At 41.6% G+C, this 11844-nt stretch overlaps 2 protein-coding genes across 3 annotated transcripts; one reads left to right on the top strand and one right to left on the bottom strand.

Annotated features, from left to right (window-relative positions):
• The first annotated feature begins 3509 nt into the window (after window positions 1-3509).
• LOC148034890 (nuclear transcription factor Y subunit B-1-like) lies at window positions 3510-6023 on the top strand. 2 transcript variants are annotated; one of them, XM_087680589.1, is made up of 2 exons: window positions 3510-3799; window positions 4374-6023. In XM_087680589.1, exons 1-2 carry the CDS (start codon window positions 3784-3786, stop codon window positions 4910-4912), a joined length of 555 nt encoding a protein of 184 aa, XP_087536715.1. In that variant the 5' UTR covers window positions 3510-3783; the 3' UTR covers window positions 4913-6023. The 2 variants fall into 2 exon arrangements, with proteins under 2 accessions (XP_087536715.1, XP_087536716.1); XM_087680590.1 differs by lacking the exon at window positions 3510-3799 and adding an exon at window positions 4111-4197.
• A 532-nt stretch (window positions 6024-6555) lies between these two features.
• LOC148034889 (uncharacterized) lies at window positions 6556-9778 on the bottom strand. The gene has a single exon (XM_087679828.1). The coding sequence runs from the start codon at window positions 9307-9309 to the stop codon at window positions 7105-7107; it is 2205 nt and encodes a 734-aa protein (XP_087535954.1). The 5' UTR covers window positions 9310-9778; the 3' UTR covers window positions 6556-7104.
• Between the last annotated feature and the right edge of the window lie 2066 nt (window positions 9779-11844).

Below are 11844 nucleotides of genomic sequence, written 5' to 3'. Positions count from 1 at the left end.
GGCATTTTTAATGCCTATCTGAGATGTTAGGGACAAAAAAGTCTTGAAGGGTGTTGCCTAGGTCTTAGTTAACCCAATAAACCACTTTGGTAATATTATCACATGGGTTTTGAAGATGCCACTTTGTCTGGGAAAATAAGATCAAACCAAAGATGTTGTTATCAAGCTTACCATTTTTGCTAATTGTGGTAGACCTTTGATGTATCTATTTTACCTTTGATAATATAAATATACACGTATTATACAAATTCAAAAAAAATTGACAAGCATCCTTTTCTAATGGAGTAGAAAATGAGACTAAGTTATTGTAGTGTTTTCTCAATGCAAGAAATCATCATTCCACTTTGCTAAGCTTTTGGGAGTTGTGTTATTTCAAGAGCATAGGAGTGTAACACTTTATCCATCTGAGTTCTTCATTAACAGAGTTGCTTCTTTGACCAAATTTAACATTCACCAGTGTGTTTGTGATAGGACTAGCTTGTTGCATGTGGAGATTAACCTCTAGACTATGAGATTGAACCAAGGAATGCTTGATGGACACTTTTTTATCAAGCTACCCTAGTTAGTGGCACCAATGCTCAGATTTGAAGGTTGATTCTATCTTTGCTACTAAGGGCAATTATTGACCCTCCAAAAAGAAAGGGTATCATGATTAAATTTGGTCATGTTTGATGGACCTAAAAACGGGCCGGCACTGGCTCAGGCACTAGTCGGGCCTCGTCACTACGCACAAGACAACCCCTCGGCCTCGCGGGCAGGAGCGTCTATCAAAATCTCTGCCTTCCTAAACATTGCGTTTGTAATACGTTGTAGTCCAACTGATCCTAGCCCAATATTACTCCTCAGAGGGAGTCCCTTTCACATAGCCAAAAGGCTCGAATCACATACACATGGGGTTCCTCCTACGGCTGAATGCCGTCAACCCTCTGCGACTCTCCTACACCTTGGGGATTGGCCCCTCAGTGCGTCGCTCAACATCTAGACATTTCGCACAAAAGTCGCTCAAGGTACTAAATAAGCGTGTCCAGGAATGTACCATTGTCCTTACTTGTCTTTCCCCTTAACCCCCATGACTAGCCTACAGCATGGGTACCTCACTGCCTCTCATCGTAGGTCATGTCCTAATAAACCAATTGCAATGCATGTCCAGGAGCTGATCACTGATACTTTCTAAACTCTTTTCATGCTTTATGCATTTGGTGGATGCCTAGTGCTCAATCATTTAGCAAACAGTATTGTGCACAAGTGCAAAAACATTCTTTTAATGATTTCCAACTACCGTTCATGCTTTGTTGCATGGGCCTAGCACCGAGGTGATCCTCATGCTACTAAGCTCTTAATTTTAATTATCATCCGTCCTAAATGCTATGCATAGAAATCAACAACTTTCCCATCATCTCACACGGCATTTAGACATATTTCAACTCCTCTACCCTTCCCCGTTTAAATAGTGCATCGTTGGGTAGGTTTATAGGGTATTTTATCATCATTTTATGTGAAAAAAACCGGAAAAAGACACACTAGAACAAGAAAGTGGGGTTGAACTAAGGCAAATCCTCATGCTTCAGTCCCCACAAACATTCACAAACATTGCTCTTATTTATCCTTATTTTTCGAAACCCAAAATGTATTTTTCCCCTATTTTTTAAGGGTTTTCCCACCATTTTCTTGTATTTTTCCTTATTTTCCTGCATTATTTAATTACTGAAAATTCAAAACAGGTTTTGGGCTGTGGCCCTTAGTTCCTTCTTGCAGAAAAATGAAAGTTTAGTTGATGTTCCTACTTACTTTCCCATTTTTATGCCAAAAACCTTCATTTTCCCTTGTTTTTTCATGTTTTACGTGTTTTAGCATATTATTTTGAACCACAAAATGCATATTTTTCTGATTTTTTGATTAGGACCAGCAAGAACTCATAGAAAACAGTAACATGAACAATTCTTATCCCACATGAACAACATTTCATCCATCAAAAGCCATAAAAACTCAAATTTCCTTTGAAAATTTTAAATTACCGCTTATTTGCGTGTTTCAGGTTTCATGTCCATGGCTGTAGATTTGGAAATCAGCAGCACTTCATGTCCAGCACAATCACCAATCATCATTTCCAGCCCGTGGAGCAATCCGATCCATGCCGGACAAGCCTCCATCATTCTTTCTTCTTCCTTCTTCTTCCCACATGAACTTGCCTTTAGAAGAGAGAGAGGGAGGAGAGAGAAAGACTGAAATCAGAGATCTTCAAAGAGGGCATCATTTGACGGGCGAAGGGCGGCGATAGAGTCAGGATTCAGAGGGGAATGAGGGGCAATGATGATTGACAGGGGTTGTGTTGAGGCTGGAGATGGTATCATCATGCATGGGGCGCATTTTTCGGGCGCAGTATGGCGTGATGTTCTCCTCCCTTCTCTCTCCACGATTTTCTCTAATCTTTCATGTGGCATTTTAAGTTTGGGCTCCCAAAGGTCACTTGCCCATTTGGCCAAACTTTGGTCCACCTTTTCAAATCTTGCACACTTTGTGGCTATTCCCCCGTCCGGTCTCGGAATCGAGCTCTGAAAAATCCTGGGCGTTCGGCTTAGCATCCCGCATTGGCCAGTAGCTTGTGTCAACCCGCACGACTGTCTGAAAAATTATGAAAAATCAACAAGTGTCGCTCGGGCGCCTTTAAAGCACTTTGGCCCTTAAAATCGTCCTAGATCGAGCCGCCGCCTTTGACATTGAATATTTTTCCCTTGATATCCATGATTTTTAGCTATTTTTAAGCACTTCCTGTCACCTAAATTCCGCTCTCAATGTTGCCTAGTTCTATAATTTAAAAATACTCGTCTGATCTTACCCTTCTTAGAGGCACACCATGCCTAGATAGATGACTTGACTAGGCATGGTTATGACTCCACTGGAGATGCGACCATAATAAAGTCGATGACTTGGTTAAACTTGTGAGGAGGACCTACATGGTCGGTTGAAAGCTGTGCAAGGAGGAGGAAGGCCGTAACGAGGCCGAGGCTCGTTTTTAGCAAACTACTCGATACTATCTCCAAATATCGGCCACTTGACTGCCAAGTGACCTAGGCAAACTCTAGTAGCACTAAAAATGGTGCTACTTGAGATACCATGGCAAGTCATGCATACTTGCGAGCCGAAGTCAAAGTGATGTGGCCACACACCTTTCACTGTGCTGACTCTACGTAGGTCAAGTGACTTAGGTGTGGCCTGGCTTTTATGGTGAGAGAGAGCGAGCTAGCTTGGAGAGAGTGATAACTTGTTGCAAGGCACGAGGGATGCCAATAAAATCAGCAAGAAAATGTCGAACTTCGAAGGAAAATAAAATCAAGGGGTGAGGTGAGGAAATACACGAATTTAGCGTAACATAAAACAAAACCGAATTTTGATCACAAATTTGAAAATTACGCAGTTGGCCTCGAGACACATGCACCACCCACAACCCCCTCTTCAACCCTCTCTCTCTCTCTCTCTCTCTCTCTCTCTCTCTCTCTCTCACCATACACACACGTAGACGTAGAACTCCTCACCCCATCCACACCTCTCTCTCCCTCTCTCTCTCTCTCTGACTGACGGACCGACCGACCGACTGAGACTCATTATATAGAAGCTGCGACATATCCTCCCTTCCTTTCCTCTCCTGATTTGCATGCGTCTCTCCACCCCCCTTCTCTATCTCTCTCTCTCTCATTTTTGAAGAAGGCTAATCTGGAGAACCCCATCTGTGGCCATTGCTTGGTTGGAGATCTTCATACGCCTCTCTCTCTCGGAATATAGTTCATGGCCAGCAGCAGCAGTGAGTAATTCATCGCTTTCTGTGCAAGTTTCAATTGTTATCCCTCAATATCCTTCAAAATGCTGCTTTCTCTCGCATTTCATGTCCATCCACACACACACACACACACACACACTCTCTCTCTCTCTCTCTCTCTCTCTCTCTCTCTCTCTCGCCCCTATTGAGTCCCCATTGTGGATCTTTCTTTTCCTTTTGTTAACGCACTTTTGAACTTTTTCGTTGCATGTGTGTATAGCAAGGCTGTGAAAAGACACCTCGTCAATCTAGAATAATTAGCACATTTGAAATTTTGCTCCATCGATGTGGGTTGTCTCGCCTTGGTTTTGAGTTCTTGCACCTTCCTGTTTAAGATCGATTAGAGGTTGATCTTGATTCTGATTCTTGAACCTTCTTGTTTGGTGAGTTTGAGCTTGCAACAAATTATCATTCAGCATAATGAATGTGCTTTCTTGGTTTTAATTCTCAATTGTGACGCGATGTGATCCTTCATGTTTTGGGCTTTTAAACTTGAATCACAACAACGTACTCAAGATGTTTTAACTGCTCTCACTCCTCTGGACTCTCTTGTGTGCAGTTGATTTTGCAGATGTGATGGCAGAAGCGTGTCAGAAATCGACATTGGTCGACATACAGCATCCTGAGGAAGTCAGTGCTAATGTGCGCGAGCAGGACCGGCTAATGCCAGTAGCGAACGTGATTCGCATCATGCGGAAGGTGCTTCCCGGCCATGCAAAAATCGCTGACGATGGTAAAGAGACCATCCAAGAGTGTGTCTCAGAGTTCATAAGCTTCATAACTAGTGAGGCAAATGACAGGTGCCAAAGAGAACAGAGGAAAACCATAACAGCAGAAGATGTGTTGTGGGCAATGAGCAAGCTGGGGTTTGACGATTACATTGACCCGCTCACTATATATCTGCACAAATTTAGAGAAGCTGAAGGTGATCACAAAGGGTCTATGAGAGGAGAGCCCTTGCCACTGAAAATGGAGCCCAATTTTGCCATGCCTTCCTCGGGCTATAGCAGCCTTTATACTAATCCTCCTTTTGGTTATTACAGAGATGTGGCAACTGGGTCATCACTTCCCTTTGATCCATACTCTCAGTACAAATGAAGCTAGCATATAGGGCAGTGGAAAGACGTAATGTTTATGTAGTGTGGTGAGCTCGGCTCTGGAGCAGACATTAATCAGTCTAACAGTGCTAGTATGATGACTCGGGTATGCAGGAGGGGAATTAGGGTTTTATGAAGCAAAATAGATCTGAGTTATGGATATTATATGGAGTTTAATATCTACTTAATCCTGTGAGGTAAACAAAGTTAATTTGTCCTAAAGAAACAAGAAATAAAAGTTTTGTTTAGTTGCTTGACGGATTTACGAGAATGTAAATGAGATTGCATGGCATGCTAGACACTTGACAGAGACGCCATAAGAAAGATAAGGGAAACCTGCACAACACAAGCAAGGCGGAAAAGAGAGGTATGCTGGAAAGAGAGGAACAAGGAGGGCTGACAAAACAATCATTCTGGACAGTATGAGGATGACATGATGGATGGTTAAACATAAGGATATGCCACAACTGTGATCTGGAAAACTTTAGGTACCTTGGACTAAAATGCTGAGAGAACAAACCTGAAGAAGTGATGCATAAAACAGCTACTAGAGAAATTGTAAGAAGCTGGGTCACTTTCACAGGTTTTAGGAGGATAGGTAGTCAACTACCAAGCCGCTCTAGCAAAACATGGCTGCTTGCACAGTTAGTAGAGGCTTTACTATCCCTGTGGTAGCCCGATAGAATGGTTCATTCTTATTTAGATGGAGTAAGCGATATACAGTTGATCAGAGGTGCTGGCCTCTTTTGGCAGGCTATGCAGGGCTTTGAAGAGTTTCAGGCTACAAAGTTTATGAAGTAATATAGTTTTCACATATGCAGGGAAAGCAGCAGACACACTCTCAGCCTTATTTCATCCTTAGAACTTCTTGTAATATTGGTTAGTAAAGGCAAAATTTCGGATTTTGAATATGCTATTGAAATTTCTGTAGTAGTCATCTGCAACTCCAAAACTTCTGCTATTTCACATCTGCAAGATTTATCTTGGAAAACATTGCAGAACAAGGTTCATGCAGCTACATTGTTTGTTCGTTTAAGATTTGACTTTACTACTGCAGCTCTTCAATTGTCTTGTGAATTGGAGAGTACAAGGAACCTAAACCTACAATAAAAACCAAAATTAGTTTTTTAAAATGTGTTTCGACCATTAAAGCACATAAAAAAGCAAGGAAGGTTCTATGTGTTCTCAAGTTTCCTCCTGGATAGTACTGAGGTTTCCAAGTGAATAGATTGATTTCATAAGAACATGAAAAGGGAGTCTTCCTACGTAGCTTTGAATACTGTGCAAGATAAAAGTGTTCCAATGTGAATGACTTCTAACAAGCAAGTTATTTGATTTCAAGAGTTCGGTAGGCAAGTCCCCCGCGACTCGCATTTGGGAATATGGTGTTCTTAAACTCTGTGATAGGTTTTGACAATCTCAGAAAAGACTCTGGTTTACTAAATTGAACAAAAAACCTGGTTTCTGACCTTTTCAATTGAGATTAACTAGCGGTTGTCTCAAGATCAGGATAGCAAACTTGATGGAAAAGCATATCACACAAGACAGTACACAGACTATCAATACCTTTTTACACTAAAAAGATTGGAGATAGACCTGTAAATGGAAGAATTTACAATTTATAAGTTCCAAATCTGCATATGAAATAATAATAATAATCTATTTGCGTGTGAAATTAAGACTCACGTATGTAGAATTAAGGATAATTGAGAGTATGGAGGATAATGGCAGTCACTGTCTCCCTGGTTAAATTTGCATTAGAAATGCAAACTCATTTGCCAAGATTTCAATAGTCTTCGGTTATTAGCAGCAAGGGAGATCTCCATGCATCCACAGCCTGATTTTGTCAAAAGGGAGTGGGCATATACCTTGCCTAATATGAAGAGTATGTATGAGGGGTTTGCTTCTGCTCAACACAAATGAATTGAAGCTGAGGCCAGATGCAAAACACAGCAGCTACAAGCGCTTCACTACCATCAGCAAAAGATTCAAGTTAGGCTGACAGTTCGATTTCTAGCATCCAGCCATCCCTTGCTGAGTTGATAGCTACAAGGCTTAATCGACCTTTAAAGTCTCTATCCATATACAGATGTACAGATACCAGCTGCGTCTTCTCTCTCTCTCTCTTGGAGAGAGAACTTGAGTCTAAAGAATGCTATGACTCCAGTGCCAATAATGATTATGATGCTGAGGTTATCCAGGATTCTTTGGTTTCATCCTGCACCTAGTACCACTCATACTCCGCACAGGCGTCAAATAGAATCTAAGCAGCCCATTATCAGAGCTGAGTGGCGACAGGCTTGAGCTGCGATTCCTGTTGCTGCCACCATTCTTCCTTCTGCTAGCAAATCCTTTAAGGGGCTGAGAACCCTTAACATTACTAAAGCCCTTCTGAGTTCCAGAACTGTAATAGGCATCCCATGCTCTGTATCCGCTGTTAATGTTACGCCCAGAATGTTGGCTCTGGCCGCAAGGAGCACCACTCCTATTGTTCTGGCTAAAATTGCTGCTATCCTCTCTTGCAGAAGAATCTGCTGAAATGGTGCTTGCTTGTTCATTTATATCATCCATAGCAATGCCTTGGTACTCTGCTGATGTAGTAATTTTCTTCTGCTTGATAGAATTGGTCAAGGTTCTAATCCATGCCTTGCTCCAGAAAGGAACTTGATGAAGATTATCTTCGCATTTTGGAGGTCTTTCTTGTTGTTTCATCACATCTCCATCTATATCACTTTGAAATGCCCTTGGTGGTGTAGTCTGCGTAGAAACATCTCTCTGCAATTGCAATGCCTTTGCCATAACAAACATCTTTTCATCTGATGTTTGCATCCCGGACAGGGCTTGCGGTGCAATATATCTTTTTGCATTTCTCCTCTTGCTGTGCTCACAATTCCCTGCATTTATGGCAAAGTCGTAGCCTTCCAATTCTAGATCAAGCTCTAGATCCACATCCTGCCTCGCCTCAGATAGGCTGTCTTGAAAGTAATGAAAACAACTTCGAACCGAGTCTGCATCTGATGCTGCTGTAACACCTTGCCAAGATGATCTTGGGCCCTCCCATGCCGATGAAAAACTCAGCTGCTCCCATGCAGATGCCCTTGGAGCTTCCCATGAGAGCTTACCATCTTCCAATGCATGGCAGTCCAGGCTGACAGATTTCTGCCTAAGGCATCTGGGCCTGCCTTCTTTAGTATGCCTGCGAAACAATGATGCAAACCATGAGAGGGGTGTAGTGTTATGACCTGTATCAAACAAGCTGTTCTTCTTGCTCCTCTTTGAAGAGGAACCCCATTTTTTTCCTGTAAATGTGGAAGTTAAGGTGGTGGCAGTCGATGAAACAGAGAGGGGACTCTGGACCACAAAATCCTGATTAGTGTTGTCCTGGAGGCACTGAGCTCCAGACTCCGCTTTGTCAAGATTGAACAGATAGGAGAGTGTCTTCTTCTTCTTCTTCCTGTTGTCTCCTGACCAGGTGTTTTTGCCTGCATCAAGCCTCATTTTTGCATCTTCATGGAAGGACAAGCTTCGCCGTACCATGAAAGGGCATTCCAGGTGGCTTCTGCGAAAGTCAAGCTCATTAACACTTTGCTGGGTTGTGGGATTGCAACCAGCTGTGAGGTTTTGAGATGCAACAGAGCTGTGGCTGCAATTGACAACTTGATACCTTCCCTCCATCAAATAAATCTCATGGGGAGCAGACCCAACTGAGCTCTCCTCTTCTTCTATGAGATTCAATGGAGGCTGAGAAGACCCAGTGCATGTTACATAATTTGATGTCAGATTGAGCCTACTGGAAGAACATACATGGATTTTCACATTGGAAGAAGAACTATCACCATTATGCTCCTTGATTGGTGTATCGAAATCAAGAGAAGCTAGAGCAACAGGCATTTGTTGCTCTCTTGTCAAATTGGAGCAATGTGGAGAAGTACATCTTCCTTCTTCTTCTTTTATCAGGTTGAGGACATGAGCTGCTGAACTGGGTTGATGTACACAGCTGTCAACTTCTTGTGTCGATTCGATAGGACAAGCGCGAGAGCCATCATCTCCATCTGTTCCTCTGGTTGAATCAAGGCTATGCAAACACGGCACATTACAATCTGCATCGATCCTCTTTGAGATATCCTCACGAGCAGATACATGGATGGTATCACAATCTGCATCAATCCCATTTGAGATATCCTCACAAGCAGATACATGGAGGGAAAGGGACTCCATGCAGCTGGCTTGTTGATCCCCATGGTGAGTGGCATCAGCATGATCGCCATGATTTCCTTCTCTGTCACCTTGGTCTTCTTCTCGTTCCAAGTTTGCAAAAATTGCCAGTTGCTCCCTTAAACAAGAGGCACAGATGCCTACAACCAGCTGGTGCGGGTGCTTGTAGCATTTTGAACTCATCCAAGATCAAAGGCCAAGAAGGGGGGAGGATCAAGAATCAAGAAAACAGGAAAATACAAAGAGAGAGATGACAGAGGGGGTCTTGTAGCCGGAGACAAACCTCTTTTTCTAGTGGAAATGGGCGAAGATACTGTTTTGGATTCCTTCTATGAAAGGCACGATTTGGATCCCTATCAGAAGTACATTCACAAATTTACCGATTGGGTTAGCCAAGCCCATTAATCCAATCGGTGTTTGATTTTGGATTGAGCGAAGCAGAATCATCCGCCAGGGATTCAATCGGAGAGGCTGGACAGCAACCATAAATTGGCCATTAGTAGTAAGGCGTGAAGTGATTCCTTCACGAGAGTGTGAAATTCTGCAAATTCCCATCACCACCCAAAAGAACAAAAAGCTTGGAGGCTGAGTTCAAAGAAAAAGCCCATGTGACAGAGAGTCCTCTCGTTCACTTTCAATGCTATCATACAAATCTTGCATGGAACATAAGCGGTGAAAAGAGAGGGCATCAATCATCCCTTTTTAAGGGAGGTGCCCGCGTGAAACAACTTGCACTTCTTTAATTTACTTAACGCCCTTCACACACACACACACACACACACACACACTCTCTCTCTCTCTCTCTCTCTCTCTCTCTCTCTCATATGTATATAACGGCTCAGATTCACAAATCATGGTTGCATTCAATTAAGAGCATGTGAATTCCTTCACACCACAAATCCAAAAGGTTTTACTAGCATTGAAAGAGTTTGGTGGTATTACAAAATGCTTAGCTTACATCCTCAAGGCAAAATACTCCAGAACATAGTATACCTTTTCCCAAGAGGCTCATCACATACTCTAGAAGATTCTATGCCTTCTTCCCAAGGGTCATGGCAGGCTGTAGCTTCTTCTAAAGCATTGTCCATGGCAAACAACTCCTAAGGATGGTGTTATACCCAAGTACTTGACTAGACTTCCAAGAGTCAAGCAAGTAAAGGTTGTCACATTTGTAGACGATGGGGAGGCAATTGAACATGTTGCACCATGTTCACTTTACTTTCAACACTCTTGCAAGTCTAATCAGAGCTAGTTATGGCATCATCTTAATACTCTAGAACCTCTGACCTATGGTCCTACATGTTGAATGGTCCAAAGCTAGGGTTGATAAGGTGTTTAATAATCGCTGATATATGTCAAAGAGCTTACAAAAAAGGACCCATGTAAATCGACAATGTAGGTCCCTATTGTACATTGTAATCAATGCTCCTAGTGAAGACTACAATTGTGCATATTGTTGTGACTTTTCCCCCCCATCTTATGCTTCGTATTGTTATACCATTTTCATTTTGCCACAGGCATGCTGATTACACTCAAGCTCAAGGCCATGTTATGCCTAGCAAATAATTCAAATTCGAGGCATGTATGAGCATGACTTTGAAAAGTTGCATGAAAACTAACACATAAAGAAAGCATGTTGAATAATACTTTACCAAAGGCCAAACACCTTCTAGTTTAATTGGACGAATGATTCCTGAAAAAGTGTCACACCTTCCACTTGGAGAGATACATATGGTGCTTGAGTATAACATGTTTAAGCTAGTACACCTATCCCAACAACTCAAAAAGTTGGACATATCTAAAAAGTTTGGATTATGCTTTTCCAAAGCTCTTTTTAGCATCAACAAGAGGATGGTGTCTTATCATGTTGTTGGATGCCTTCTTTCCCCATGAATGACCTCAAATTTACACATTTAAATGATAGATAGAGTCCTAGGCTTCAAGATAAGTTCACTAAACAATATGTAAACTTCTTACTAATGATATATATATATAAGCTTCTTATTAAAACATTACTCCACATTTGCTCTATTGCCAATGATTACACTTCCCAACATGCCATGAACAATTGTTACTTTAATCTCTCAATTATTGTTTCCTTTTTAATTGTTAGACAAGACCTTCAAAATTCAAAATTGGGACACATCCTACAAATCTTAGTTAGACATGTTAGAAGGCTCAATTAGTTTAGGTTTAGGGAATATTCCTGGTTTACAACCCTTCCATTATATTGAATTTCACACTTGTAACATAGCTATCACATACTCTTAATGTGGTCCCATCATTAACCACCTTCAAGTTCCACCTTAGGAACATGCTACAATTGCATGGCAACAAACTAAACTCTTCAACAAGAGTTCCAATCACAACTTTAACATCCAAAAGCTTTGTGCACTTACTAGCACATTCTTATCACATTAATGAAGAGCTTGTAGCTCAAGTTGATGGTCATGGAGTGGCTTTCTCAACTAACTGTCCACTCTTTTTTCTTCTCTAACATACCTTATCTCATTGCATTTCCTTTGATTCTCTTATTCCTTCTTTGTGCATATGCATGTGTGCACATGTTTGTAGGGGTGTGTGTGTGTGTGTATCTATTTATGGGTCTTGTATGTATCCTCAGGTAAGTTACTCATGAATATATGTGTGCATCACATGGGTTCAAAATAAGGTATTTTTAAAATACCATTTTTTTACATATAGAAGGGTGTAATATAA

Source organism: Lygodium microphyllum, chromosome 6 (genome assembly GCF_053477565.2).
Source record: "Lygodium microphyllum isolate KBCC chromosome 6, Lygodium_microphyllum_v1.1.10, whole genome shotgun sequence".
NCBI classification, from domain to species: Eukaryota; Viridiplantae; Streptophyta; class Polypodiopsida; order Schizaeales; family Lygodiaceae; genus Lygodium; species Lygodium microphyllum.
Note: the sequence above shows the minus strand (reverse complement) of the source record. Positions and strands in the feature narration are given on the sequence as shown.

What these genes read in the sequence shown, in the direction of transcription:
- LOC148034889 (XM_087679828.1), bottom strand. Translation starts at nt 9,309, where the DNA reads ATGAGTTCAAAATGCTACAAGCACCCGCACCAGCTGGTTGTAGGCATC.